The sequence below is a fragment of the Apiospora hydei genome (assembly GCF_038363865.1).
Source record: "Apiospora hydei strain CBS 114990 chromosome Unknown utg000002l_segment0_segment0, whole genome shotgun sequence".
Classification (NCBI taxonomy): Eukaryota; Fungi; Ascomycota; class Sordariomycetes; order Amphisphaeriales; family Apiosporaceae; genus Apiospora; species Apiospora hydei.
The window spans coordinates 834,329-861,192 of record NW_027117361.1 but is presented as its reverse complement, the minus strand read 5'-3'; the positions used below and the strand labels follow the sequence as shown (position 1 = coordinate 861,192).

The 26,864-nt window shown below is 53.8% G+C and overlaps 10 protein-coding genes across 10 annotated transcripts; 2 read left to right on the top strand and 8 right to left on the bottom strand.

Annotated features, from left to right (window-relative positions):
* Positions 1-1,206: 1,206 nt before the first annotated feature.
* On the top strand, positions 1,207-3,265 carry PG997_000274 (uncharacterized protein; the record flags this gene model as incomplete). Its single annotated transcript, XM_066804589.1, has 12 exons — positions 1,207-1,232; positions 1,291-1,304; positions 1,388-1,428; positions 1,492-1,506; positions 1,580-1,718; positions 1,803-1,824; positions 1,877-2,009; positions 2,201-2,253; positions 2,304-2,386; positions 2,429-2,714; positions 2,765-2,952; positions 3,012-3,265. 12 exons carry the CDS (start codon positions 1,207-1,209, stop codon positions 3,263-3,265), a joined length of 1,254 nt encoding a protein of 417 aa, XP_066674362.1.
* Positions 3,266-4,104: 839 nt separating this feature from the next.
* Positions 4,105-5,880, bottom strand: PG997_000273 (uncharacterized protein; the record flags this gene model as incomplete). The annotated part of the gene is made up of 1 exon (XM_066804588.1): positions 4,105-5,880. One exon carries the CDS (start codon positions 5,878-5,880, stop codon positions 4,105-4,107), a length of 1,776 nt encoding a protein of 591 aa, XP_066674361.1.
* Positions 5,881-6,925: 1,045 nt separating this feature from the next.
* PG997_000272 (superoxide dismutase protein) lies at positions 6,926-7,749 on the bottom strand (the record flags this gene model as incomplete). The annotated part of the gene is made up of 2 exons (XM_066804587.1): positions 6,926-7,494; positions 7,614-7,749. 2 exons carry the CDS (start codon positions 7,747-7,749, stop codon positions 6,926-6,928), a joined length of 705 nt encoding a protein of 234 aa, XP_066674360.1.
* An 800-nt stretch (positions 7,750-8,549) lies between these two features.
* On the bottom strand, positions 8,550-11,315 carry PG997_000271 (uncharacterized protein; the record flags this gene model as incomplete). Its single annotated transcript, XM_066804586.1, has 1 exon — positions 8,550-11,315. The coding sequence occupies one exon, from the start codon at positions 11,313-11,315 to the stop codon at positions 8,550-8,552; it is 2,766 nt and encodes a 921-aa protein (XP_066674359.1).
* A 1,575-nt stretch (positions 11,316-12,890) lies between these two features.
* PG997_000270 (DNA replication complex gins protein psf3) lies at positions 12,891-13,515 on the bottom strand (the record flags this gene model as incomplete). Its single annotated transcript, XM_066804585.1, has 2 exons — positions 12,891-13,406; positions 13,474-13,515. 2 exons carry the CDS (start codon positions 13,513-13,515, stop codon positions 12,891-12,893), a joined length of 558 nt encoding a protein of 185 aa, XP_066674358.1.
* A 2,064-nt stretch (positions 13,516-15,579) lies between these two features.
* On the top strand, positions 15,580-15,885 carry PG997_000269 (uncharacterized protein; the record flags this gene model as incomplete). Its single annotated transcript, XM_066804584.1, has 1 exon — positions 15,580-15,885. The coding sequence occupies one exon, from the start codon at positions 15,580-15,582 to the stop codon at positions 15,883-15,885; it is 306 nt and encodes a 101-aa protein (XP_066674357.1).
* Positions 15,886-17,426: 1,541 nt separating this feature from the next.
* PG997_000268 (uncharacterized protein) lies at positions 17,427-17,778 on the bottom strand (the record flags this gene model as incomplete). Its single annotated transcript, XM_066804583.1, has 2 exons — positions 17,427-17,627; positions 17,695-17,778. The coding sequence occupies 2 exons, from the start codon at positions 17,776-17,778 to the stop codon at positions 17,427-17,429; spliced, it is 285 nt and encodes a 94-aa protein (XP_066674356.1).
* Positions 17,779-19,719: 1,941 nt separating this feature from the next.
* PG997_000267 (uncharacterized protein) lies at positions 19,720-20,601 on the bottom strand (the record flags this gene model as incomplete). Its single annotated transcript, XM_066804582.1, has 3 exons — positions 19,720-20,187; positions 20,243-20,457; positions 20,547-20,601. The coding sequence occupies 3 exons, from the start codon at positions 20,599-20,601 to the stop codon at positions 19,720-19,722; spliced, it is 738 nt and encodes a 245-aa protein (XP_066674355.1).
* A 1,272-nt stretch (positions 20,602-21,873) lies between these two features.
* Positions 21,874-23,540, bottom strand: PG997_000266 (MFS transporter; the record flags this gene model as incomplete). Its single annotated transcript, XM_066804581.1, has 3 exons — positions 21,874-22,747; positions 22,804-23,235; positions 23,329-23,540. The coding sequence occupies 3 exons, from the start codon at positions 23,538-23,540 to the stop codon at positions 21,874-21,876; spliced, it is 1,518 nt and encodes a 505-aa protein (XP_066674354.1).
* A 916-nt stretch (positions 23,541-24,456) lies between these two features.
* Positions 24,457-26,332, bottom strand: PG997_000265 (FAD binding domain-containing protein; the record flags this gene model as incomplete). Its single annotated transcript, XM_066804580.1, has 3 exons — positions 24,457-25,711; positions 25,788-25,988; positions 26,052-26,332. The coding sequence occupies 3 exons, from the start codon at positions 26,330-26,332 to the stop codon at positions 24,457-24,459; spliced, it is 1,737 nt and encodes a 578-aa protein (XP_066674353.1).
* Positions 26,333-26,864: the final 532 nt, after the last annotated feature.

Genomic DNA, 26,864 nt, shown 5'->3' with positions numbered 1-26,864 from the left:
AGATTAAATACGTATATTATAAAAGGCTAATTTAGCCCTTTCGAAGCGCCGGAGAGTTAAAAAGTCGCGAATTTAGCTTAGAGAAGCCCTTACGATTAAGGAGGCTCGAAAGCTGCAGAACGAGAAGGTAAAAGGGAAGCGGCCAGCGATTGATGAAGGCGAAAATAGGGGTTCATCGAAGAGGCGCGCGACGGGCGGCAGGCGCTGTAGGATCTGCGGCGAAACAGGCCACAATGCGCGAACATGTAAAAAAGATATAGAATTAAGTGAAAAATCGGATAACGAGTAGTTTTAATTAATTTTAAACGTTATAATTAAATTAATTTATATAAAAAAGTCGAGAAGTGAAAAGAGTGACCGGCGAAGTAATATAATTAACTTAGTGATAAACCACGTTATCTTTTATATTAATAATATTAAAAAATATCCCTCGGGTATTTAAATTAATAATATAATTACGAAGCACTTCTTTTTAATTAGATTTAATTTCCGTCGTTCGAGTTCGTTTTCGCGTTATAAGGTTCGGCCGTAAAGTCGGTTACTTATAAAAGTTTATAAAACTTAAAAAGCTTTCGCAGTAGCCCGTTAATTAATAAGATTTATAGGATTTCGCGTCGTTTAAATCGTTAAAGCGATTTAATTTTTTTTAATAAAAATTAAACATTATTATAATAAAAATAAAACACGTCGAAGTTTAATTAATATAATTAGCCGAGAAAATAATTTATTAAATAATATAATCTATTAAATAATAAACCACGTTAAAGTTAAATTATATATAATAATTATAAATAAAAGATTATTAAAAGCTTTAAATAAATTATTTAAAATATTTATAAGCACGCTAAGTGATCTCTGTCTAACTTGTCCGAGGCCGGCACCCACGTTAGTCCAACATGAGTCAAACAATTCCAGTCCCACCCAGCCCTAGGACTCAGCTCCGACTCGGTGCATCCAGTCATAATCCGTACCTGCAGGAACCTATGTTGCAAGCCGCAGCCGCAATTGAGAGGCTCGGCGCACCTTTAAGCTGTCACTGTCACTGTCTCTGACCGCCCGGGTCGCATGGTGGCAGAAAAACCACCCCGCCATCAAGTAATTATTTCTCTCGACACGGTCATACCCCAACATCCCACACCCCACTATCTTTCTTCACAGTTCCTGACCCAGGCTTTCGCAACAGCAACATCAATTGCAACCGCAACCATGTCTTCCGACAAACGAGTCTGCCTGTAAGATATTTCTGATACCCATCCGAATTGGCAACCTGGGCTAACATTGCACTTCCAGGGCCTACTCTGGAGGTATGCCTTCCCAAAGCTACCCCTCCGGCCGATGGACGATGGACCCCACGCGATGGACCTCAAGTGCTAATCTTCCACCCCAGGTCTTGATACCTCTACTATCCTCAAATGGCTGATTCTTGAGGTAAACATCTCTGCTAAGTCTCGTATCGAATAGATCACCTTGCTAACGTGTTCTTTATTTCAGGGTTACACCGTCGTCGTATGTGATCTCTCATCTTATCCAAGCCCGGGCTCCGATCTCGGACTCCAATGCTGACATGAGCCGCCTCTAGTGCTTCCTTGCCGACTTGGGCCAAGAGGAGGATTTCGCGGCAGTCGAGAAGAAGGCGCTGGCTCTCGGTGCTGAGCGCATGGTTATCGACAACCTGCAGCAGGAATTCGTCGACGAGCTCATCTTCCGCGGCATCCAATGTACGTCATAGGTCCCGTCTAAGTCCAGGCGCGCGGTGGGCGCGGGTTGTTTAGTGGCCATGACTGACACTGGTGAACAAACAGGCAACGCCATCTACGAGGATCGGTGAGTCTCCAGCTCTCTCCCTCTGGCCACCCCCAACTGACAATGCTGTTAGATATCTCCTTGGAACCAGTCTTGCCCGCCCAGTCATCGCTCGGGCGCAGGTCAAAGCTGCCCACAAATACAACTGCAAGATTCTCAGCCACGGTTGCACAGGCAAGGGCGTATGTTGTTCCCCTCGTAAAAACGTGCAAAGCTCTTACTAACGTCATGTAGAATGAGTACGTCCTTGTGGAATGTCATCGGTGAATCGTCTGGGAGACTGACAAATCGCAGCCAAGTCCGATTCGAGCTAGCTTGGAAAGCATGCGATCCGGTATGGAGATCCTGCTTGCCAAACCTTCCCGCAATAGAGTGGTAACTGACCAGTCTCTACCAGAGCCTCTCTGTCATCGCTCCTTGGAGAATGCCCACTTTCTTCAACCGCTTCGCGTGAGTCCTGCTGATCACGTCCTGCTCGACAATCTCTGACATGATAACAGGGGCCGACAAGACCTTCTCAACTTCGCTGCTGAGAACAACATCCCCGTCTCGTCCACTCCCAAGGCTCCTTGGTCGCAAGATGGTACGTGATGAGTTAAAATGTGCCTGACAATGTTTTAAAAAGCCTTTGCTGACCTCCGAGCAGACAATCTGGCACACTGCAGCTACGAAAGTGGCATTCTGGAGAAGCCGGACATGCCCGCGCCCAAGGATGTCTGGACCCGAACAGTCGATCCTCTCGAGGCGCCCGACGTCCCGACCAAGTTCTCCGTCACGTTCCGGGAGGGCATTCCCGTCAAGCTTGAGGTGGAGGGCGGCGAGACCGTTACTGGCTCGCTCGAGCTCTTCAAGGCTCTCAACGACATCGCTGGCCGCAACGGCGTCGGCCGGATAGACATTGTCGAATCTCGGTTTGTATCCTTGTCCTCGCTCTCTTACTCTTGTGCTAACAACCCGACAGCTTCATCGGTCTCAAGTCCCGGGGCTGCTACGACTCCCCTGCCATGACCGTGCTCCGCCTCGCACACATTGACATTGAGGGTATGACCCTGGACTCCAAGGTCAAGTCCATCATGGCCTGGATTGGCAACGAGTGGTCCCAATGCCTCTACAACGGAATGTACTTTTCCCCCGAGCGTGAACTCCTCGGTAGGTCTTGAAACTGTCCAACACTCCTGGTGAAATATTTACTAATCAAACACGTGAAGAAAACTCCATCATCTTCAGCCAGAAGCACGTCCACGGCACGGTCAACATGATGGTCTACAAGGGCGCAGCACACGTCCTTTCCCGATCTGCGCCAGAGAGCAACCTCTACAGCGAGGAGCAGGCTAGCATGGACACCCTCGAAGGCTTCAGCCCGGAGGATACCAGTGGCTTCATTGCCATCCAGGCCATCCGACTGGAGAAGTATGGTGCGGCCAAGATCCAGCAAGGTGAACCCCTGGCTCGAAGCTCGTAAAAGCCGCGCTACCTTGATGAGTGAAGAGAAAAAGCACCACGGATTTGGGGGAACTAGTAGAAGACTGCTACCTCTTTACATAATTTGAAGTGAAGTAAAAATCATAACAGCACTGTGTGAACTCTTAACACTTCGTCTATGAAACCCGTGAAAACTCGGGTCTCTGTGCACGTGCATCCACGTACTACGTTGCAGATAGAAACAGACTGCGACAAAAGGCTTGTAAGCCTCGTCACAACTGATGCTGTTGGCAGTTTCCGATGTGATTGGTAATGTCGCCTTTGTCGTGCCCGATTTATAGTGTACCAGTGTGTGTTGCATTGCCAACGAGTATTGAGTAGTCGTAGACCTCTCTCCAAACTCCGGAACGATACAATCCCAACTCTTTTCGGTATCGACGAGGCTCTGGAGAAGGGCATCATCTTCTTGGGTCCACTTCTTCTGCCGATAGTTAAATTAGGATGACTAGTCTTCCTGTATACTTCTGGCCCTCGCCTTCAAGCTGCTGAGTGAACGATGGGTGCCACCGTCTTGAAGTGAAAGCGGCCGTGGAGCGGGCTCTCGATCCTTGCCGTGGGCTGAAGAACTGTCCGGTCTCGTGCTCACTTGTACCACCAGGCGTAGTCTCGGCGGCGGTTGTGTCTTCCATAATAATAGGTAGATGAGATGGGATCCTTCTGACTCTACCACTGGCAGAGAGGTGTCAGAACAGGTAGAAATTTCCCAGAGACGCGCAACCAAAAGGCCATGAGTGTCACAGAAACCCTGGATACCCTAGCCTACATATATCTAGCAGTACGCAGGATCGAGGTTATGGGTTTAGCAAGCTCTTGGTCTTATTAGTACTTGCTAACCCATTCCCATGTACGCTCGGAGACGTATACACCTCTAACGAGGAAGGAATCAGGGTCGAATTCCTCCTCTTCATCCATCGTCGTCCGCGCACCAAGTGATATCAGGTGTTCAATCACCCACCGGCCCAGGAAGCGCCTCTTCGACCTGTAGCTGGGCCAGCCACACAAGGGATCTCCCTTCAGGGAACCGTCCTCGAGATCGAGATCAACCCCAGCCTCTTTCACCAGCACAGTCAGGGTTGTCAGGTTCTTGGTCTGCAGTGCCCAGGCCAGCGCCTCCTGGCCCGTCTCCCACGTCTCGGTCCCGCGACGGAGCAGGTCCGGGAACCGGGCCAGCAGCGCCCGAAGCACCCGCGGTTGGCCACCTTGGGCGGCAGCCACGGCGGCGGCCCTAGGATCCGCACCGTGCTCGAGGAGCAGCTGGACCGCTTCCTCCTGTCCCGAGCGGGCGGCGGCCTGGATGGGTAGGTGGCCCGGTCTGTCCGGCCCGTCGATGTTGACCGCGGCCCCTCTCGCGAGGAGGAGACGGACCATGGCCATGTTCCCCCGCGATGCGGCGATCGGCAAGGCGCCGTAGTACTGGCGGGAGCTGTTCGGCAACGCGTCGACGTCGGCGCCGCAGTCTAGCAGCCTTTCGACGATGTGTTGGTGGCCACGGCGAACCGCGGCCCATAACAGCTCGCTCTCGAGCCCGGGAAAGTCGGAGAGACGCTTCCCGATCAACTCCAACAGGGTTTCAATAAGGTTGAGCCGCCCGGCCTCAGCGCCGGCCAGCATGGCGCTCAGGTACTCGATGCTGGTCAGGGGCAAGCGGTGCTCGGGACGGAGCAACAGACGGACAACATGCCCATGACCATGACGAACAGCAGCGCAAATTGGGCTGGTGGAAGGCCCGTATTTGGACAGCAGGTACATGATCATAAAGTGATCCCTCTCTTCATACCAATCTGATGCAGGCCAGTCTGCCTGGCTCGCGGGGGCGAGTCGCGTGCGCCAGATTTTCGACTCGAAGTCGATGCGGGCGCCGCAACTCAAGAGATGGCGTACCAGCTCGAGATGCCCCCACGCGGCGGCGAGGGGCAGGAGGTTGGGGAAGTATGGCGTCACACCGTTCACCCCCGCCCACCTAGAAGGGAGGCAGCCCCTGGCAGGGAGGCGTACATTAGGGTGCGGGTGAAGCAGCAACTTGAGGAGCGGCAGATTGCCCGTAACGACGGCGCCGCTCAGAAGATTCTGTCTTTCGACTAGTACGTGGTCGAGGGGAGTGTCCCCGTACCTGCTGCACTTGACGAGGAGTTGGTCGACCATGTCGTGTGAGTCGGGAGAGCCGAAGACTTCGTCGGCCCTCACCTCTTTCAGTGGTAGGACTGCCTGCGCAATCGATTCGTGTCGTCGTATCCGTAGCTCCTCGCCTTCATCATCGCCAAGGAGGCCGTCTAACGCCTGGTTGACTCTGGCAACCACAGAAATGTGGCTCCTGATGCCGGCTGGCGTTCCCGTTGCCGCCGTTGTAGACGCGGAGCGCGACTTGGCGGCAATGATGCATCCCCGGAGCGCGGGGCACATCCGCTCCGCAAGACGCGGCGTAGCAGGGTCATCAATGTCGACGACCTGGCGGACGCAGATGGCGTGCATGATGGCGGCGTCGAAGGCTCGGCTGACGGTCCGTAGAAGAACCGATTTCTGGATGCCAATGACGATGACCAGCTGCTCGATGACGAACTCGAGCAGCTCGCCCGGAAATGCCTTCAGTCCAATCATATTTGCTGCTCAATATGTAGCCCCTTGTCTGAAGCCGTAAAAGTCGTTCCAGTCTGCAAGACTAAGAACAGACAGAACACATTCAGTCTCGAAGTATCAAGAACTAAATGTCGAGATTATGTTGCTGCCTGATGGATCGGCGCAGTTTTCATTGGCTGGCGAGACGCAGTTGCCTCCACGAAGCAACACCATGTTCCAGTATTGTAATGCATCACCCAAACTTGACTAACTGATATTTTATTTTCGCTAAGAACCACCACAACACCAACCACGCGTGAACAATGACTCCTCATCATATCATGGACAACGTAGCAGAAGCCCGTCTCGAGACAAGCAGTATCAAACGGGACACGAGCCCGCAGGCGCCTAGGGACTTCTCAGCGGAGGCAAACGATGAAAGGAGTGGAACTGGGAAAGAAAGAAGCAGTTGGCATGGTCAACTTCGTGGCGACGAGGCGGCCCCGGGCTACAGCCGCGCGACCATGAACCCTGCGCGGTGTTGGTGTTCGGGGATGGAAGTTGCCTCGGGCGCCTGGTCAAGTGTAGTTCATTCCCCCTCTTCTCTCCCTCTCTCTCAGCGCAGAAGTAAAAGGAGAAACCAATACAAAACGGGAAACAAACTGGCTTCTTTTAGAGCAATGGGTTTGGTGGATATCTTCTGTAAGTCTATGTTTCTATATTGCTAGTTCTGCTCCACAATCCGGTACCCCGGGTCATGCAGAGAAGAAAGATGAATAACCTTTCCTGAGGGATAAGGGAAGGACGGATAGAGGGGAAAGGAGCGTTGGGCGGAGTATGTCACGCATATAAAGTTTTCACATTAGAACTGAACACATAGCATCATGTGGACGCTGCGGACGGAAAGATTGCTTGATCATAATCTCATTGACTACCTATCGCTCAGCAAGTAGGCATCGACAGCAGGAACACTGCTCGACGCATCATAACGGACAAATTCGACTGCTTCATTCGCTCTCCACAACGCACCAAACTAAACTACTATACATTTCTTCATCTCTTTCTTTCTTTCGTTCATTACTCCAATTTAAGCCTTCTCCAGACGCTCGGCGACCTTCTTCCAGTTGATGACGTTCCAGATGGCCTTGAAGTATTCGGCCTTCTTGTTCTGGTACTGGAGGTAGTATGCGTGCTCCCAGGCGTCAATGCCCATGAGGGGCGCGTAGTTGCCAGTGACGGGGTCCTGGTTGGCGCGGGTGATGACCTGCAGGGTGCCGGCGGTCTTGTCCTTGGCGAGCCAGGCCCAGCCGCTGCCCTGGATGCCGGCGAGGGCCGTGTTGATCTGGGTCTTGAGGGTGTCGAAGCTGCCAAAGTCGCGCTCAATGGCCTTCTTCAGGTTGCCCTCGGGCTCGCCGCCGCCGTCCTTGTTGGCGGGGGCCAGGTTCTCCCAGAACAGGCTGTGGTTGACGTGGCCGCCGCCGTTGAAGTTGAGGGCGGGCGCCATGGCGGCGGCCTTGAAGGTGTCGCCCTTCTCCTTGGCCTCGGCCAGGGACTCGATCGTGTTGTTGAGGTTGGTCACGTAGGTCTGGTGGTGGCCCTTGTGGTGGATCTCCATGATCTTGCCGCTGATGTGAGGCTCGAGGGCGCCATAGTCGTCTGTGATGGTGGGGGAGCAGAGTTAGCACACTGTATATTTAGAGGTCTTGGACATAGAACCATGAGTCCACCTGATTGAGGTGCAACCAGACGGAATCAATTGATGCTTCTATACTTACAGGAAAGGTCAGGCAGCGTCGCCTTGCCGCGGGCGAATGTGAGGGCACCGGCAGCGCTGGCGGGACGAGCTCCCATAGCTCCGCGAGCAGCCTGGCCGGCAGTGCGGAGGGCGGTGGTTGGCATGCGGATCGGCATTGTGATGGTTTTCGGGTATCAATTGAAGAGTTTGAAGAGTGTGCAGTACGGATTGGTCTGCTGGATTGAGTTGTTGTTGGATGTTTTGTATGTTGGAGGGCGTCTCAAGGTTTATGATGTCAATCGAAAACCGTCTCTATATTTTGGAGGGGGAGGAGAGCTGGAGGGAGCTGCGATAAAGCTCTTTATCTTGGTCGCGTCGGAAGTGCTCGGCTTCGGAGCTAGGCTGTCGGTCCATTCATTCTTTCGTCATGCATGCTCTTGGGGCTCCTCTAAACAGCATTCGAAGCAGCATCACCCCTGTCGGCTCCATCTCCCGAGCGCTGCGTCAAGTTGGATGCTGGCGATCTTTACTTTACGCACTCACATTGGCACTTTCTATGGATGCTGTTGCTTCTCATGCCGTAAAGCTAACCAGGGAAGACTGCACTTCAGCCTGTTGAGCTGCCTGGGCTTCGATCGATTTGACATGGTATGATACATACATACCTAATACTGCAACTGCCATTTGATCATTACTTTGGTTCAGAGGCATGTCACCAAAAATAGCTGGAACCCCGCCATCGGTTAGTGCCCGCAACGTCTTAAGCTCCCTTGAACCGCACTAGCCAATATGCTCTGTGCAAGTGCATCCGGTCTTGCCGTGATAGCAAAATAGTATTCACACTCCTATTCGAAACGTCTGTTTGCTTATGTGGGTATAAACACGTGTATACCATTCTATCTCATATCTCTCTCTTCCCCCAAGGGTACTAATATTCCATTGGAATCGTCCAAGTCTTACATCACCGCCAACCCCCTTATTCCACCTCTGCAAGCAAGTCGCCCGAGACATGCTCCCACTGTTCCGGCTGATCTCTCCGCATCACGATATCGTCCTTCTTTCGTCGCTCCACCACCAGCAGGTCTGCGCCCTTCTGGAAGTAAGCCAGGAAACCACCCTTGCCGTCCATCCGGGCCGTAATCCGCATGTACTTCTCGCCCCGATCCGTGCTCTTGGACATGGGAATGAACCGAAGATCGTTCTCGTTGCACCAGTCCTCGATCTCCCGTCGAAACGTCTTCTCCGCCGGCTCCGCTGCCGCTGCAGTAGCTTCGGGCACGGCGGCCTCGCTTGTGTCGGCATGGGGCTTGTGCTGGGAGCGTGATTTGGGCTGGTGTGCTGGCTTGCCGTCGGGCCGCGGCAGCTTGGCTTGGACGTCGGCCCCAAGCTCAACCGCCTTCTCCAGCATAGCCGCGCCCTTGTCGAATTCTGCCTTGATGCTCTCTTGAGCAGCCATGTCTGGTAAAATGTCGTCTTGCCACGACTGATACCACGTAGCAATTTCGTCGTAGTCGGCTTCGTCGCTTGTAAGCCACTGGTAAAGTACATCGTGCCACATGGGGAAGACCTCTGCGACAATCACCTCAGCAACCATCGACGGCGCGATGATCTCCGTCCACTTCATAATGCCTTCCAGCATAGGTATATAGGGGTTTTGGTCTGATGGGTCCACCCGGAAGCTGGTCCTCAAGTACTTGACCATACTCGGGATAATGTGATGCATGACCAGCGGCTTCCACTGATCCTGGGACTTGCTCGGCCGGAAAACATCCTTCCAGTGTTTAAGGCCGGGCACCACGCCACGGTCAAATTCCCAGACGTCGATGAGTTGTCGGAATTTGCGTCGGATGTCTGCCACCAAACCAGTTCCCTTCGGTTCTAAATGATGAACTGGAAGATGCTGTAGCCAAGGGAATATCCAGAGATGCGGAAGGTTATGTTGTTTCTTTCGGGGCTTCCAAGCGCTGACTGCCTCGTCCAGGCGGCGGACGACTTGCTCAAGCAGTTGCGAGCGAACAAAGCCGGGGAAGAGCTCACCCCACTTCTCAAAGATCGCCAGTAAAGACGCCGGGTCGTACACGTCCCATTGCTGTGAGATTGCAGTGACCAGCTTGGGGAACAATAGCTTGTAGATCATACTTTCGTAAGGTGTTGTCGACTTTTGATGATGTCGATATGTGCCATCGACTTCCTGTTGCTCCCACTTGGCAACCGCCTTCCCGTTCGTTGCTTGGTTCTTCAGACCAAGTACGCCACGGATATCCATAAGGTCGGTGGCAAAGTTCCCGAGCTTGGGGTCCTCCAGAGGCTGCCATCCCTGGACGGCTTCTCGCATGAATGGGTGAATTGTTGCGACTGCGATTCCAGCCAGATCTTCGTTATTCGCACTTCCCTCTGCCTCAGCTTTCCTGAGCCCGTTGATAACTGGATCCCATTCTTTATCCGCGGCAGCTTGTGTGATCTCGTCGAGAACCGAAGCGAAGATCTGGAGTTTTCCAAAATGGGCTTGGGTTTCGTCGAGTTCCTGTTGGCGTTGGTGCGTCTCCATGTCCAGCCAAGCCTTCCGCTCCTCGAGAGTTTTCCATTCTTCGACAAACGCCGTGAGATCTCGCTGTGCTCTACCGGCCAGTTTCCTCGCCTCGGTCTGTTCCACGGTTTCTGTGCCAGCAGTAGGGGTCAGAAGTCCGGAGCCTGACGTCAACATCTTCTGGCCTGGCCCGGTCATGTCGAGGATCGGGGCGAAGGCATCCGGGATATGCAAGCCCGGGGCGGCCTTCTTCATGTCGTTGACGGTGACGTATTTGGTCTTTGGGCGTCGTGGGGTGCTGGCACCGCTGGCCGTTCCGCTATCCAAGCCTTGAGCACGCTTCTTCTTCCCCCTTTCGAGCTTTCTCTTATTTTCCTCCTCTTCAGAGTCGACCACCTCTTCGCCGCGCATCCGCTTCTGGCGCTTCTCCTCTTCTTTCTCTTGTTTGGACTTCTCCTTCACCGCACCCAGACCGGCACCCTGCGGTCGAAGTGTCGGCTCGATGATGACGTTTCGACCTTGCCCATCCGCACCCAGACCCTTGCCTTCGACGTAGCCCATCTTGGCCATCATGCGGGCTGCAAAGGACATGGCTTTCCCGCCGCCACCGCTCTTGGTGAAGGCACTGGGCTTGGGGGCGTTCGATGCCATCGCAGGCTCATCTTTCAGGCCTTGCTTCAGTACCGGCTCGGTTGCTGAAGACGGGACGAATCCTCTGCCCAAGGGCGTGCTGCCGTCGTATTTGGGTTTGACGAAAGATGGGCGCGAGGTAGATGTCGGAGCCGCGGCGGTTTCTGTTGGCGCGGACGGGCGAAATCCCAGTCCTACACCGCCCATAGCAACGTCCTCATCCTCTTCGTCTTCTTCGTCGTCGTCGGGGACAGTGCCCTTGGAGCCGACGCCGAATTGACCGGGCTCGGCATACTCGTCGTCTTCGTCTTCGTCTTCCTCGTCCAACTTTTCTTTGCCGCCCGACACGAAGGACATGCCCTTGTGTCGCAGGTCCTTCTTGCCCTTCCAGCGGCGCCCGGGACCGTCATCTTCGCTGTCGGAGCCGAATATGCCCAAGGCGGCGTCGTCCTTCGCATTGCGACCGGTGCGGCGGCGCTTCCGCGGATTGAAGTCGGTGAACTCATCGACTGCGCTGTCGTCCGAGTCGGAAGAGGAGTAGGCGGCAGCGTCGGCCTTGGAGGTGTTGCCTGGATCGTGCGACATGGTTGGAGATGATTGAGCGATTCGGGTCCTGCTGGTCCAAGGAGGAATCAATCGCGAGAGCGTGCCTAATCGCGGTTGCAGTGACGAAAGCTCTTATCTTATCAGTGATCTACTTAATCCAGGATACAATGCTCCGAGAGAGTAAGTAGCAGCAGTAGAGCGAGCCCATAAAAAACGATTGGCCCGGTGGGGTTAGCCTTTTTAATTGGCGACAAGCAATGGCATATCTCCGAAAGCACACCCAAGGGCGTAGCAATTGAATAAACTTGGCGTAAATGTCACTCATGGCTTTCCGTGTCCAGGTTATTCCAAAACTTACAGTGTACTGGCAATTATGCCTTTTCTCTTTAGCTCTCTACCAATGGTTAAATAACCGGCAACGGTATAGCTGACTAGCAATGGCATAACCAGCAGCGCAACACGGAATAGCTGGCAATGAGATGTATGTCTGGCAACAGAACCACTGGTTGTGTTCGATTGTTACTGCCTCTTAACGACTGTGTGAACACGACTTGTTCCATGATTTCAAACATGAAATCAATTTCGCTTGGTCCGGTCACATAGAGTTTCTCCCCAGTTGGGTCGAAGCTTTTGCGCATGAGCCATCTATCGGTCCAGCCATGATGGCCTCCAACGACGGTTTGGTGCGTGTGCGGTAGCTTGAAAATACAGGCCTGGACATTTAGTATACTATGGTAGGCTACGCGATTCTTGAATGCCCGTAATTTGGTTGTGGTCCACAGATATTGGTATCTACCACGATCTTTCCCAAGAGTTTGGACCGCCAACCTTCTCTGGCCATGACGAGGGTATGCCGATGTTGATAGCCTCGACACAGTCGTGGCCCAACTACGAGCCGAATGCCACACGGAAGGTCTTGTTGTAGGGATGCACGCTATATCATCAAATTAGAACTGGGATGACCAGTCACAAGATCTGGCCGCCAATAGGATAGTTACGTGTAGTGGCAGCATGGTTGGCTGCTGGCGGGATAGCCAGTTGGCAGCAGTGCATATGAACCACGTAACAAGCGCAACTCCCACCGGCTCAGGAGGTATCGTGAAGCCAAGTGGGCAATGATATAGTCCATCTATCCCCATAGATTCCCAGGAGGACAGGCAAAATACTGGATAGTACAGCCTTCTCGCGTATGAATTCGGCCTGCTGTATCTAAAAAGGCATGCGAAGACAAGTCCAAACCTGTATGTTCACACATGTTTGACAAAGAAAGAATACCCTCAATCCTAGCTTCGTCTCTCGAGTTGTGTAAATCCGCAACTGGGCATTCTAACGATATATTACTCATTCATCGTGTTCTCGTTATCTTCGCCTTCTCCCTATATTGAGTTAAAGTCTCCGATGAAGAACGTCTCTGGAGCTATCTCGCATATCGAGTAGAGTAGAGTCAGTCAGCTGCCAGGATCCTTCACTCACCACCTCGCAGTCCACCCCTCATTGGAATGTGCGCTTCCAGCAGTATGCTTCGACGTCCTACGCCGTGGCCCGACGTAAGTAGGCTTGCGCGATGCTGGTGGGCAATGTGGATGGGATATTGTGTATTTATCCCCCTCTCCTTTACTTCTTGACGCCCTCCATCCACTCCTTACAAGCCTTATTGCCATCATGAGCCCGGCGGAACAGCAAGCGCTCCCACTCCTCGAGTCCACTGAGGAACCCCTCGCCGCGGACGACGTCGTCGGTGGCACCGGCCTTGCGGGCGTGCAGGGCGGTCTCGGCGGCGCGGGTGACAAAGGTGCGGCGCAGGACCGCGCACATTTCGGGCTCCTCGAAGAGGTCGAGCATGCGGGTCGCGAGGCCGTACATGTTGTGAGTCTGGTCACGGAGGGCGACGGCACGGGGGTCGGCTTTCAGGGCCGAGACGACCTCGTTGGACAGGGCCTTGGGCATCTCGAGCGTCAGGAAGGGCGCCGAGTCTTCCGGGTTCGACGACTGCGTCCGGCTCGACAGCGCCAGCAGCTCAGCCAGCCATAGTGGCAGCGACACGGGCGTTTGCGCCTTCAGTCCCTGCAAGGGGTTGTTGTCTAGGTAGCCCAGGTCGGGGACGTCGAGCTCGAATTTGCAGGGCACTTTCTGGGGTCGGAGTTAGCTTGGGTGGTTTATGGGAGTTGGAGATAGAGAAAGTATGGAGAGCAAGTACCTCTGCATCCGTGAGAATGGCGTCAAGGTCGTAGTATGACATCTCCGCGACTTCTAAGATCGACTGGCAGCATCGCAATGCTAACAATGGCAAAGCTGCAGTGATGCATTTCAATGCCGGCGCCCTTCTATGGTGGGGTCGACGCGATTGTCTCGCGTTTCCCAGCTGGTGCTGTGCTGCATTCAATTAAGGCAGGTGGGGGGGGGCACAGTGAGCAATTCAGGCAGCAAGGCACCTAACCTGCCTGGAATCCAGGCACCTCAGGCACCTTATTGGCCATCTGAGGCTTCTCCGAAATCAGCCAGGCTCCGGGCCCCACTCTGGAAGGGTATAAATTCCTGCCCTCCCTCCGACCTTTTCAAATTGCTTTCCTCTCTTTTTCTTCTTCATACTTACCTTGCTGGGGCTCGGGGAGATCAAGTATTCCCTGGGCCACGTTGAGGAACCTGCATTGCACAGCGCGGCGTTCTCTCTTCGTAAACTATCCTTCGGGGTCGTTTTCGGTGGAATTTTTGATGTCACAACTCTTTTTCATCCTGATCTGGTGCTTCGCGCATCGTCATGAAGAAGAAGGCCTTTTCTCTTACCATTGCCATTGTGTTCTCTATGTGTTCCGCCCGTTTGACGACGCGACCTCACATCCAAGTAATGCTCCATGGCGACAGACAACAAGTAGCACATCTGCTGGATCCCCATTTCCAATTCTGCGCATCATGAGACACCTATCTGCTGTTACTGCCCGTCTGCTTTTGGCCATCAATCGTTCTATGGTTCTATCATGCTCGTCTACCCTGTCCTGTGATCCAAGTGCGAATGACCAACCGGTGTTCAGATACAGCGTCTTCATTGTGATATTCCCCAATGACCATCGCAATCCCGCCCACGTCTTCGTAACCCATATCCATGTCGTGCTGCCGTCAACATACAGGCAGACATTTAATCATGATCGGTCCCAAGCGGAACACCTGTTTGCTTTTGATGTACTTATGTGCTCGTGACTGTTTGCTGTGTGGTCGTCACCAGCCCGTTTCGCGAGGCGATGCGGAGTTGCGAGCAGCTTGGTCGCTTGGCCTGCCTCGCGACTTCCCAGTCTTACGTGACATTTATTCTGTGTATCACGATATCTACACTAGTACCCCATGATTGCAGTTCATATTTCAATGATGAATGATATACAGATGGCATCTGTCAGTTGGATCCGAACGCCAACTGCCCAAGTGAGACGTCGCTGCTTCGCCATGCTGCCTACAAGACCACTTTGCAGATACGGCTTCGAATGCCGCGACAGCCGCCGATTCGAGAAACAAATTCCGCCATTGATCGAACCATTGAAACATACAAGAAGGTTAATTGTCCGACGCCCGCCAGCGAAAACACTGCGTTCCTATTCGTACGGATTTCCTCTCGTGTTCATCATCAGCAATCCACCAACAACGATGCCGCAGTCAAACTCCATCAACAAGACAAGCAAGCAGTACAACCTTGCCAACCAGACAGACTACATTTCTAGAAAGTCGTTGCTACGATACATGACAATCACCACGACTACGAGCATTGCGAGCCTCATCCATATGTTCATTGACTGCTGCGGGCGCCCACAGACACTTCTCTCGCACACTCACACGAGGATCTTACGGACAAATTCTTCAGATAACACGGCATCGACCCATTCTAGGGCTACATACGGGATACAAATGATTCCCATTGAACCATGCAGTTTCCAATATTTCCATAGAAGTCCCAAAAATAGACCCGAAACGAATCGCGGTGCAATACGCCAGTTCGTACAAGTTCCTCCTTTCACCGTCGTCGATCTGCAAATTGATATCGGCAACCCATCACGTTTTCGTGCTTTCATCCCTTCTTTATTCTTCCGTCAATCTCGTTCTTGTGCGGTTTCCTTGCTGACCAACGCCTTCCGCCCTGAAGTAGTCGTAATCGCCCTTGGCCTACTGGGCCCGGGCTGGATGCAGAACGCCATGTAGAGCACGCAGATCCAAGTCAAGAAAGACAGGTGACTGGGCCACACCCTAGTGTCTCAATATTGAGATCACTCGGCTGAAGTTCGCTGGCCAGGTAGGCTTCTCGGATCTCTTCGTCCGAGCTATGGTGGTACTTTATCGTATTCTCGAGCAGGTACTGCCGCCGCTGAGCCAACTTCCTATCGAGGAGCCAGAGGTTCTCTACGGCTCTGGGGAGGTCCGGACACACCGTGTAAGGCTCGAGGCCCGGCGGCAGGGCGCCATGGCCCAGCACGAAATACTGGCAAACGCCAAGGTCCACGGCTACCTCATACCCCGGCATGTTCACGACCGAAAACTTGTCGTCGAGTGGCACGGTATCGATCCACGCGGTGAAAACGGCAGATATATATGCGATTACGCGCACGAGCTCGAAGGCATGACCCCTTGATCGTGGACCACCGCACGCCGGCTTGCTTCCGAATGGCCAGAACAGCTCCACGGTGAAGCGCATGTTACGAGGCAGGAGTCCCAAGAAGGCTCCGACATGCCGGAGATTTTGGCGGTTTTCACTCGTTTTCAGGTCGACACTGTTAAACCTGTCGGAATGTCTGCCGACAATGATGTGTCGATAGTACCTCAGGAGGTGGGTTTCGTCGCAGAAGTAGAATACATTGACGTCCCAGAATGTTTGCCATATCTGCGGTGCCATGCTTCGTAAGTACTTGGAGACTGCGACCAATATCCCTGGAGTTGTGGTGAACATCATGACAGGTTCACCTGGTCTTGGTACAAGCTTGAACCAGTGCCGTACTGTCTTGTGCTCTGGGGGCGGGGGTGTTGGAAAGCACCAGGGATAGCAGCGCTCCTCGAACGTTATCGGTCTCGGTTGGCGGAGAACCACCTCCAGAATCAGAAGGACTACCTTGAAGGCAAACGTCAGCTAGCATCGGAGGGGAGGGTGGAGAGATATTAATGCAGCCTACATCATAAGGTAGCCTTGTGAATGGCGAGACACTGGTCGGTGTCTCCATCTGGACGTGAGAGGAGCGTTCCTGAGGTGACGGTGGTTGGTGCTGTTCCTCGTCAGAACTGGTCATATCACTTTCGTTAATAGTGCCTTGAATCTTTACGTCCTGCTGCGATGTACGGTACTAGCGAGCTAGTTGAGTTATCGCTAAGAATTGGATGTTATGATTGGAAATTGCGAAGGACCAGACATGCAAGGTGTTGCGTTGGTGAGGAGACCCGTGGCCACACAAGAGCTATGGGACAATATCCCGTAAAACCCATCGATTAAGGATTACACAAAGGGCCATGCAAACAGAGCAAGGACCTACATATGTAGTTGCACGGGTGCCGCATGAATCCAAAGCCCGCAGAAACCGGACTATTCTTTCTATTCTGCCAATTTCGACCGAGTGGTAGTATCGATAATACATTGGTCGCATATAATGGAAGCCATTTGAGATCAGGAAGGAACATGGAAAGACCCAGTTTCTAACTACTGACGACTTGGGGTCGTAGCAAATGGCATTGAATTTGTGCTACCAGGCATGCCTGAAGGATGTTTGCTGATCTGGGTACGAAATTTGTCATATGTCATATGAAGGCTCGCATCCACACTCTGTTAATGCGTTATCTTGTTGATTATGGTGTAATGTTATCCCTATAGCGTGTACGTCTTCGCTCATCAGCTAAATATGCAATAAGTCGCGTCCATCCCGCAGCAACCGGTCCAGTCAATGAATGGTTACTATTAAGGGGGGCTGTAGAAAGGATCATCCAGTCCCGACAACGTAAGCATGGGCTCAGGAGGCCCCCGAATGATTGGAGCGGGTACACCTTTCCGAGGCCTTCCTCTCGGTCGTCTCATTGGCTGACTCTCAAGCATGGTCAAGTCGTGGTGATGCGATCTGGCTGTTTCTTCGTCCCTGAGTCCAGAACGAACAGCGACCCGCTTCCAATCGATCTAGAGCTCAGCTTGTTAGTCTACCATTGCTGACGGACAACTGAATTTGGGATGCTCGCCTTGACACCGTAGAGAATTTCGGCCAATCCCATCACAGTCTTGAGGTCGCGGAGGGTGATGGCAATCTTGCCTGGTTTGAACTTTCCGATGTCGTCGTAGTGGTCCTTGGCATTCTGGATAGTATCAAAGCCGGCCCGGTTGACAAGTACGTGCCATTTGATCTAGAGTGAGAGAAACGTTAGCTGGCTATATGGGTTGGGCATTCGCAGCAAGGCGTTGCAAACTTACGCTGACCGACTCAAAGATGTCCCACAATTTGTCGAGGACGTCCATCTGGTCGCCCGTGATGGAGTTGCCGTTGCTAGACGCCATTGTGCTGTCTCACGCCTGTGTGGTTGCCGAGGGTGGGAGTTGTGGTGCTGCCGTTGGTGAGTAAGATACGTTGATGTGCAGAATGATGTGATCGCGAGAATGGTACGGTTCAACACCAAATACTTTACTCGCGGTTGCGTAAGTAGACCGGGGTTTTGTGTCCAACCTAGAGAGGCATCTATCTAGCCGCGGGCGTGGGATTCATGTTGTAGACTGAGTTCCATGCGTATGGATTGGGGAAGTTGATCTGTCCATATTGTTCCAGCGCTTGATACTTAGCCATTATGCTGAACATCGTTGCGAGGGCTTCAACAGCACTGCGATTCCATCAGGCATGATTGATATGGGGTTCGTCCAGTATCAAATCTCATCACGTACAAGTCACACGAGACGAAAGCAGCTGCTATGAAAGTCTAGATATGAGATGGGATGGAACCATCAGTAGCCTAACGCGCTTCTAAGGGCATTTATGGTTCAAGGGACGGAAGCAACAGATGGTGATCAGCTACCGTTACTGGATTCATTGAGATGGCCTTTGCTATGGGCGCCCGAATGCAAGACCTTTCTCAAAAATCCCAGCCAGTTCAGAAACAGAGCAATCACATCTCGGTGACAACAGCGTTTCGGTGTATCGATGCCCCTGGATCCGGCAGGGGGCTGTTCAGTGATCAGGAACGTGGAATCTCCTGAAGGGAATATCAAGCGCCTTACCTACGCTTGAACCATATTCCTAGACCCCGTGAATTGGTACCACTCCAGGTTGTTTGTCCCATCAGCAGAGGCTGTCAGCACCATGTCAGGTGCTGACCGATCGAGGGACCAGACAATGCGGGTGGGCGGAGGGCATCATGCATTTGTGCCCTTTGCCGTGCGCCTGGGCTTTGGTATTGCCGCAGTCATATTTCTTCAACATCGACCCCATTGTCGTAATTGTCATCTAGCTTTCACTTGATATTGTTATTGTGGATTTGTTGCTGTCGCGCTTATGTACGAGCATGACCAAGTGACGGTGGTGGGTTCTGGCTGTCTCTGCATCTACAAGGCCTGAACGTTTAGTAGCACGCGCCCAGTCGATCTGCGGTTCCAGCCCGTTGGTCACGAGGCCCTAGGAAGACACCCATCAAGCGAGCAGGCACGTACCCTGATTGAGCGAAGGGTGCTCATCAAACCCCTCATGAGGTTTAGTAGTTGTGGTGGCACGATAAGTTGGTTCGTAGACTGCCGTGGTTATAATACGGCCAAAAAGTAGCAAATCCATATTTGCTGCCTAGCCTGTGTTCTGTTGCTGGGTCGCCTTTACCGTGTATTTCAAGACTCAGTGTTCAGGCACATCTCCTCAAAGCAACTACCCTCTTGCGCCCAAAACAACAGCATACAGCATCAATATAATCCAACAGTAGGACGTGCCAAGGTTTACATAAACCGCAAGCTTGCCAACAAGGGTCGTCCCAAAATGACCAGACGCCCACCCTTGCCCGCAATCTGCATCCCGGATGTCTACGCCTGGACCGCCCACGTCGGTGTTGGGGAGCGCGCGCAGAGGTGCGGCATTGTGTGCAAGGTAGTGAAGTAGAGTGGCAAAACTCAGGTTAGAGCTGCCGGTATCCCTTCCATCTTATCCCCCAATATATTTATTTGTATTCTAGTACTTTTCTCCATCCAATATACATGTAGGTTAAGCTTTTCATCTTCTTGCTTCATCTGTTAGGAAACACCTTGAATTATTAGCAGTATTATGTTACCATCGAGCAATTTCTACGTGATTCATTTGATGTCCACGATACAGTCCTCTCCACGTAACACAGATGCTACAAAATAGAGACAGGCTGTGGTTCTGGGTATGAGGTGGCATTAGGCTGGTTGGTAGCAAAAGATGCGCCCGGGGTTGGGGGTTGGGGGGTTTCTACAGCATACTGAACGGACGCAATGACTGGTGATCAACTACTGGTACTCCTCCTCCCAAAACATTTCCCTACAACCTCTTGTTTCCCGCCGCCTCCGAGTATGTGTGTACCGCTCAGGCCTTGTGCGGAGAAAGCCTCGGGGATCTGGCCAGAAGTGTACCCAACCCTGCCGAGCACTTTCTTGAACATCTTCCTGGGCGTCTTGCTGATCGTTCTGCACGACATCGTCGATCTGTGCATTAAGCTCGCGGTGGAGGGCGTTCTGCAGATAGGCAGGGGGACAGGGGAGCAGGAAATACGGGGTAGTCCGGGCCATTTTAACGACGTGACCGACGTAGGGGCCTCCAGGACCAAGGGTCCAGATGTCCTTCATGATCCACTCCACGTGGTCCACGGACTCGAGCTCAACGGTGTCGTGTCTGGCGCTGAACCAGCCCCGGCGCCGGTGAGAGGGGTTGATCAAATTGAAGTAAGGCCGCGGGTAGGGGTTCTGAACAAACGGGATCTGCAGATTGATGCGCTGGGGCGGGGCGCGGAGGGACCATATAGTCCAGGAAGACCCTCTGGAATCTCGAGTGGTGGACCACGTAGTGGTACATGTCGTGGCAGACGGTAGCGAGAAGAGGTAAGCCGAAGTCCAGGCCGGTGACGAAGGTGTAGCCGTTGGGGAAGTAGAGGAAGCTCTGGGGGCCGCGGGTGATACGGAGCATCATGTCGTAGATCATCCAGCGGAGCTCGGTGGGTAGGTACGAGAAGAGGACGAACCGGTCGAGAGCTTGGGGGCTGTTGAGGTGGGTGGCGATTAGCATCGACGACCCCTGAATGGTCTTGATGACCTGGAGCGACAGGCGCGGCATGACTTACCTCGGATGATCTCAACGACCGCATCATTGCCGGAAGTACTTCCGTCGTCAGCCATAATGAAGTGATGGATGTTGCTTATTGAATGGCGTTTCTTAACAAATTTGCTCAGGGTGAATGTGGTTCTGTTGGTTTTTTGGGCAGTTCCAATGGTGCAATTTCACGACAACGTCCAAGAAATTGAAACAAAAAAGACATAGAAGGCTTTGGTGTGCATTCACTGCGGAATTTTCACTCTCGCCGACCCCTGAATCTTCTTTTTCTACCAGGCCTTGGCTTTATGATAATGCTTTCCCATTAAAACAAATAGGGCAAGCAGCACTACTACAACCACGAGCACGACGACGAGCACTACGACGACGACTAACAAGTATATATCGGGGCTCAAATCACTTCATAATGGTAGTTTTGGTGATGTTGTGAGGGGCATGTCATTACTGTAAATGCTACGGTGGCCTTATTTCATCTCATCACTCTAGTTAATAAACCAGATGGACCTATGAGCAAAACACCGAAGTTCAGGTCGCCCTGGATGGCCTCACCGCGTTTCGTCTTCAGAAGCCGGTGGAAGTGAGTCTCTGTCTGATCACCAATTCGATCCCTGACAGCAACTCACACGGTCAAAGCTCAGTCTTGTAACAGCTTTGCCACCATGGGATTAGCAATAAAAGCAGTATTAAGATAGTGGCCTTGTTAATGTGCTTGGGTACGATCAATGTTCGTGCCCCTTTTGACTCCCTTATCCTTGTCAAGGTCAGAGACCACGATAAATAGGGGCACCTCTGCAGCATTCTTTGTCACATTTCTCGAAGCAGTTTATTCTAATCACTCCAATTTATAAATATCCACACTCAACAGTACTTGAGCATTATCAGTGTAGAATGCTTCCCATTCTAATCACACAAAAGCATATCCAGAATGTTTTAGCCACAAAGCTGACATGCCTGGTGGGGTGTTATGAGAAGCCCTTTCCCCCCTTTACTAAGCGGTACACTACGTACGCGGCTACAGGCAAGATGACTGCCTAAGGTTTGAATTGAGATCTCTACGCAGTGTGTTCCTGCGCCGAGTTTTGATAAGGCAGTCCATCTATCCCGACTTGTCAAGCAACCCGGTTAACAACCTGGATGCTAACGATGGTGGTGTTGCCGATAGATACGACTATTGTAGATCCCGTTGGTCATGAGTTGGGTACCGAGAGAAATATATACCCTTGCTGTCCATGGTCATAAACCAAGTGGTAGGATGAGAGTTGAGGAACCTGGTATCATCATTCATGCATCTGTCTATTATGCGACCCGCATTACCATGCGGCATGGATAGCTAATATCTACAGAACATATCTAAACCCAACAGCCCTCTCATCAATGTCACCATTCCCCGTACCACCAGCAGTTGTCACATTGCCCTCCGAATCAATGGTCTCCCGGGCCTCGAGCTTCCGGTTCTCCCGCGAGAGCACCACGCGCACCGTCAGCGCGAGGAACGCCGTGAAAAGCGCGACGGCGGCGGTCCCCGCGCCGCCAGGCAGGTACCGGGGCCCCTGGGAGGCCGGGTACATGTAAGGCCCGTAGATATTGGCGCAGTTGCCGATCATGTTGGCGAACGAAATACAGACACTGCGTTTGACAAGGGGTCGGGGGAAGCTGTTCGACACCCAGGCCAGGATGATCTGATACGCGGCGACGGCGCCCATGGGCATGAGGAACATGGCGAAGAAGCGCACGGCTGTGTTGAGAGTCGAGACCACGATGACGTTGCCGATGACGGACACCATCATCAGCGCGATGATGTGCCAGCTGCGCTCGCGGAAGCGGCCCGAGGTGTAGGTCACGACCAGTGACACTAAGAAAGTACCGATCCAGATGGGCGCCGTGATGAGCAACGTCTCGACGTTGCCGAAACCCAGCGTCTTGACAATGGCCGGGAACATGTACTGGAAGCTCTGCGACAGCAGCGAGGCGTGCTGCAGCAGTGTGAACAGGTACAGCCGCGGGTCGCGGAAGGCCAGCTTGACGCCCTCCTTGAGCGTGCTGGCGCCGGCGCTGTCGGCCTCGCCCGTGTCGTCGATCAGTCGCCATTGGGCGTATGCCTGCTCCTCGCGCGAGAGCCACTTCGTCGTGGCCGGGTAGTTGGGCAGGATGAAGATAGAGGAGACGGCGGCGGCGACGGTGATGGAGCCTTCGATGATGAAGAGCCACCGCCTATTACCCGATCAGTCACGATGACAACCAGAATACGATCCAGGGATTTCACTTACCACCCCGCAATCCCATGCGCCCCGTTCAGGTTCCCCAACACGCCCGCCCCAATCAGTCCCCCAAACGAGTTCGCCAACGACGACCCCGAATAGAACCAAGCGATGCGATGCGCCATCTCAGAGCGCGTGTACCACGAGCTCATGAGGAACACGGCGCCCGGGAAGAAGGGCGCCTCAGCAAAGCCGAGCATGAAGCGGGCGGCGACGAGCCCGCCAAAGCTGTGGGTGGCGGCCTGGCAGGCCGAGATGACGCCCCAGACGGTCATGGCGATGCCGAGGTACAGCGACGGCCGCACGCGCGTCAGCGCCAGGTTCGACGGCAGCTGCATCAGCAGGTAGCCCACGAACAGGATCGACGTCGCGAGGTTGAAGTCGGTGCCCGTCATGCCCAGGTCGGCCTCGAGCGTGCCCAGGCGGGCTTGGGAGAGGTTGCTGTGGGGATGCGTGTTAGTTACACGTACTTTGGCATTCTGTGCCCGACCCCTTTTGTAGGCCAGGACAGATTGAATGGCGAGGCAGACTTACTTCCGATCGAGAAAGTTGAGCAGATACATGAGGACCAACACGGGCAGCAGGTGCCCGTCGACCTTCCGCAGCATCTTCTTTGTCATTAAGTGATGCCATTCTTCTCCCGCCGATGCGAATTGACGGAACAGAGCCTCGTCGCTGGACTCATCCAGCGGCTTCCTATGCTCAACCGTCGCAGCGTCGGCCTTTTCTTGCTCGATCGGGTCCATTTTGAGCACCCGGTTGATGTGATAAAAGTCGTAGCCAGCCAATCTAAGATTGTGGAAGTGTTTATTCAAAGCTTCCCAGCAGCAAGAACAACACGATGGTGAAAGAAGAAGGCCGAAGCAGGAAAGATTACACTCAATAGATCTTACATAAATAAAACATCTAGATAAAGGCTTAAGCGAGCCCCGTCTTCGGCAGTTCAACTGGGCGGGAAGAAATCGGCCTTTCGTCACTGGCCATAACCTTACCAACCCCAGCCGGCGCGATCAGCCACTGGGGTGCATGTAATAGCCTCGGGGTATGTAGTAGCGAGATGGCGGAGATGCGGGGGTTATGGAGACACCAAGTCTCTTCAATGTTGGGGTAAGACGCTGTAAACTGGGGATGATGGAGACAGTGCCAGCACCATTGCTAGTACGGAACCATCTTTTCGAATGTCCTGGCTCTCCTTGTCGCTCTACAGTAACAGCTTGACGTCTTACCGTCCATCCGTCGCGGGTCCGGGCTGCCTCCAATGAGTCTCTTGTCGTTGCCGGTCTGAGTTGCCGTGGTGGGCACCGGGTGCCGCATCTACATCTACGTAGCAATCATGGCAACATGGCTCTCTTCCATGACCGGAAATAAGCACGTTCCATTGCCAACTCGTTCGTTTATCAATGCCCGCGAATCGCTTCCACTTCTGGACTGTCGAAGTGGGCTGGTGCAGGCTCACATACCGGATCGATGCTGAAGGTATTGACTAGAAGACGCAGGAAATAAAATATGCAAGGACTGTATGTCCCCAGCGAAGAAACAACGAGACATCCAGAAACGATGGCAACGTGGAAAGTGAGCATACGTGTAGTAATCATTCAATCTCAATGGGTATCATCAACTTCATAAACCCTCATGCCTTGTGCCGCCTCCTCGGACCTATCTCTACGAGGCCCTGCACATGCGCCCATCCGCCGCCACATTCCACGCATCACTACCAACCGTCCGGATCGCGTAGAACCGTCCCTCGGGATCCCACTTCCGCTTGATCTGGAGCAGGCGATCGTAGTTGCCCCCGAAGAACGCCTGCTGCCAGTCGGGCTGGTGGAAATCGGCCTCGTTGACGTACGCGCCGGACCCGGGCGTGACGGCCTCCATCTGCGGCACGAACTCGTCCGTGATGCGGCGCTGCGCCTCGACCATGTCGGCCCACGGCGCCGTCTCGTCCCACGCCGTCGTCAACTGCATGTGCACGCCCGTCGTGCGCCAGGCCGGGTTCACTGCGTTCGCGCCGGCGGCGCCGGGGTACTTGGCCGTCGCGTTGAGCGCGTCGCCGACCGCGAGCACGCCGTGCTGCGTCAGGTTCTTGAGCACGGCCTGGAGGCCCTCGTTGTTGTTCTCGAGCACGGAGCGCGGGATCATGCGGCTGCCGAAGTTGTACTCCTCGACGGCGACGTGGCCGTAGGGCAGGGGGCCCATGTAGGTATCGTAGTGGTCGCGGTAGCTGTGGGTCGAGTAGCTGACCTTGTGCGGGATCTCGAGCTCGTTCAGGGTTGCGATGAAAGGGGCTAGCACCGTGTCCCGGACGTAGTCGCCCGTCGAGTTGTAGACGGTCACGGGGTTCACCATCAGCACGCTGCTGGCGACGTAGTAGACCACCATGGCGCCCTGGTCCGTCATCCCCGGCAGCAGTTCGTGAAACCGCGAGACGGCCTGGTAAAACTTGTCTTGGGTGGTGGAGGCGGCGGCCATCTGCAGCGTGGCGCCGCCGACGTCGGCGTCGGGGTGGGCGCGCACCGTCATGGCGGTGACGACACCGAAGGTGCCGGGGCCGCCGCCGCTCAGCGCGAAGTAGAGGTCCTCGTTCTCGTGTCGCGACGCCGTGACGACGTCGCCCGAGGCGGTCACGACCTCAAATTCGAGCGTCTGGTCCGCAGCCAGGCCGAAGGTGGTGGTCAGGGCCGAGTGACCGCCGCCTTGGGTGTAACCGCCGGCAATGCCGACGGTCGGGCACTCGCCGCCCACGACCACGAGGCCCTTGGCATGCACGGCCTCGGTGGCCTCGTAGCCGACGACGCCGGCGCCGAACTTGACGGCGGGGCCCTGGTAGAACTCGTCGGACCAGTCGGAGAACTCGATGTTCTTGAGGTACTGGGTCCAGATGGCCAGGGAACCGGCGCCGGTGGAACGTCCCAGGAAACTGTTGGTCGAGGTTAGGTTAGATTAGGGGTCATTGCTTCTGACTCGTCTCGAGACTAATTATGGAAAGCACTTACTCATGGCCAGTGTTGCGGATCACAAGGCGGATATTGTTGGCCTTGGCGAACGCAATCGCTGCTTGGATATCCTCCTTGCCGGTGACGTTGACAGCATACGCAGCGTAGTTGCCCAGCAGGCAGGGCTGAGATCTCGGGGTGAACGGATCACAACTCTGGTTGGCGAAGAAAGGGTGCATCACTGAGGAAGACGACGGTATGCTTTCGTTGGTATTAGTCCCGTGACTTGGCGTGCATGTGTTTCTCGGATCGTCCTAGACTTACTGCGTTTGTGGTAGGGACCAGCCATTCTGCAGAGCGGCGCAAGCCTCGGCATCGTAAGTAGGATCGTGGCAGGGAGAACCAATCGGGACAGTCGCCACCAGTCTGCCGCTGACAGTCGAGTTGAGGGTCGACCATGTGTCAGCCGAAGGCCAGCATGCATCGCCCGGCATACAATAGCAGCCAGGTGCTGCGTCGGTGCTGCGCGGGATATACGGAGTGGCGGCAGCGGCAACTAGAGCGGCCGACTGCCAAGTCGCCAACAGCAAGGTGCTGGGCCTCATGTTCACCTTGTGTGGATAAGTGATGAACCTTGAACTATAAAGAATGACAGATCACAAGAAACACACCCGCGGAAAGTACAAAAAGAATGACTCGGGTAAGATGTCTATGACAAGACTGTACTGGGTGGCGTAGAACGAAAGGGAGGGATCATGTCGAAGGCCGGCCCTTGCGGTTCATCAATTATATGTGTTTTCCCCAAGTGCAAGCCTTACACATGAGGGTCCTCGTATCCTCTCCCCTTCCGAACTAACATCAGCTGATAGAGCGCATAAAGGGCTGGAGATTGGGCATCGTGGAGATAGCAGGGCTGGAATGGCGATCCCTCCTCTCTGTTGTTAGCACCGCCATCCGGAAGATCCACCCGACCATGAATTCGGGACGACGACTGGCAGGTCCAGAGCGGATATGGCTTCCCAAGCCGGCTTCAACCCGACCAGAAGCAACTCACATGCAATGACAACTCATATTGGTGGCGGCGATGATATTCAGTCGTCCCGACGCAAAGGACGGAATTGCTGTAATGTCGTTGCG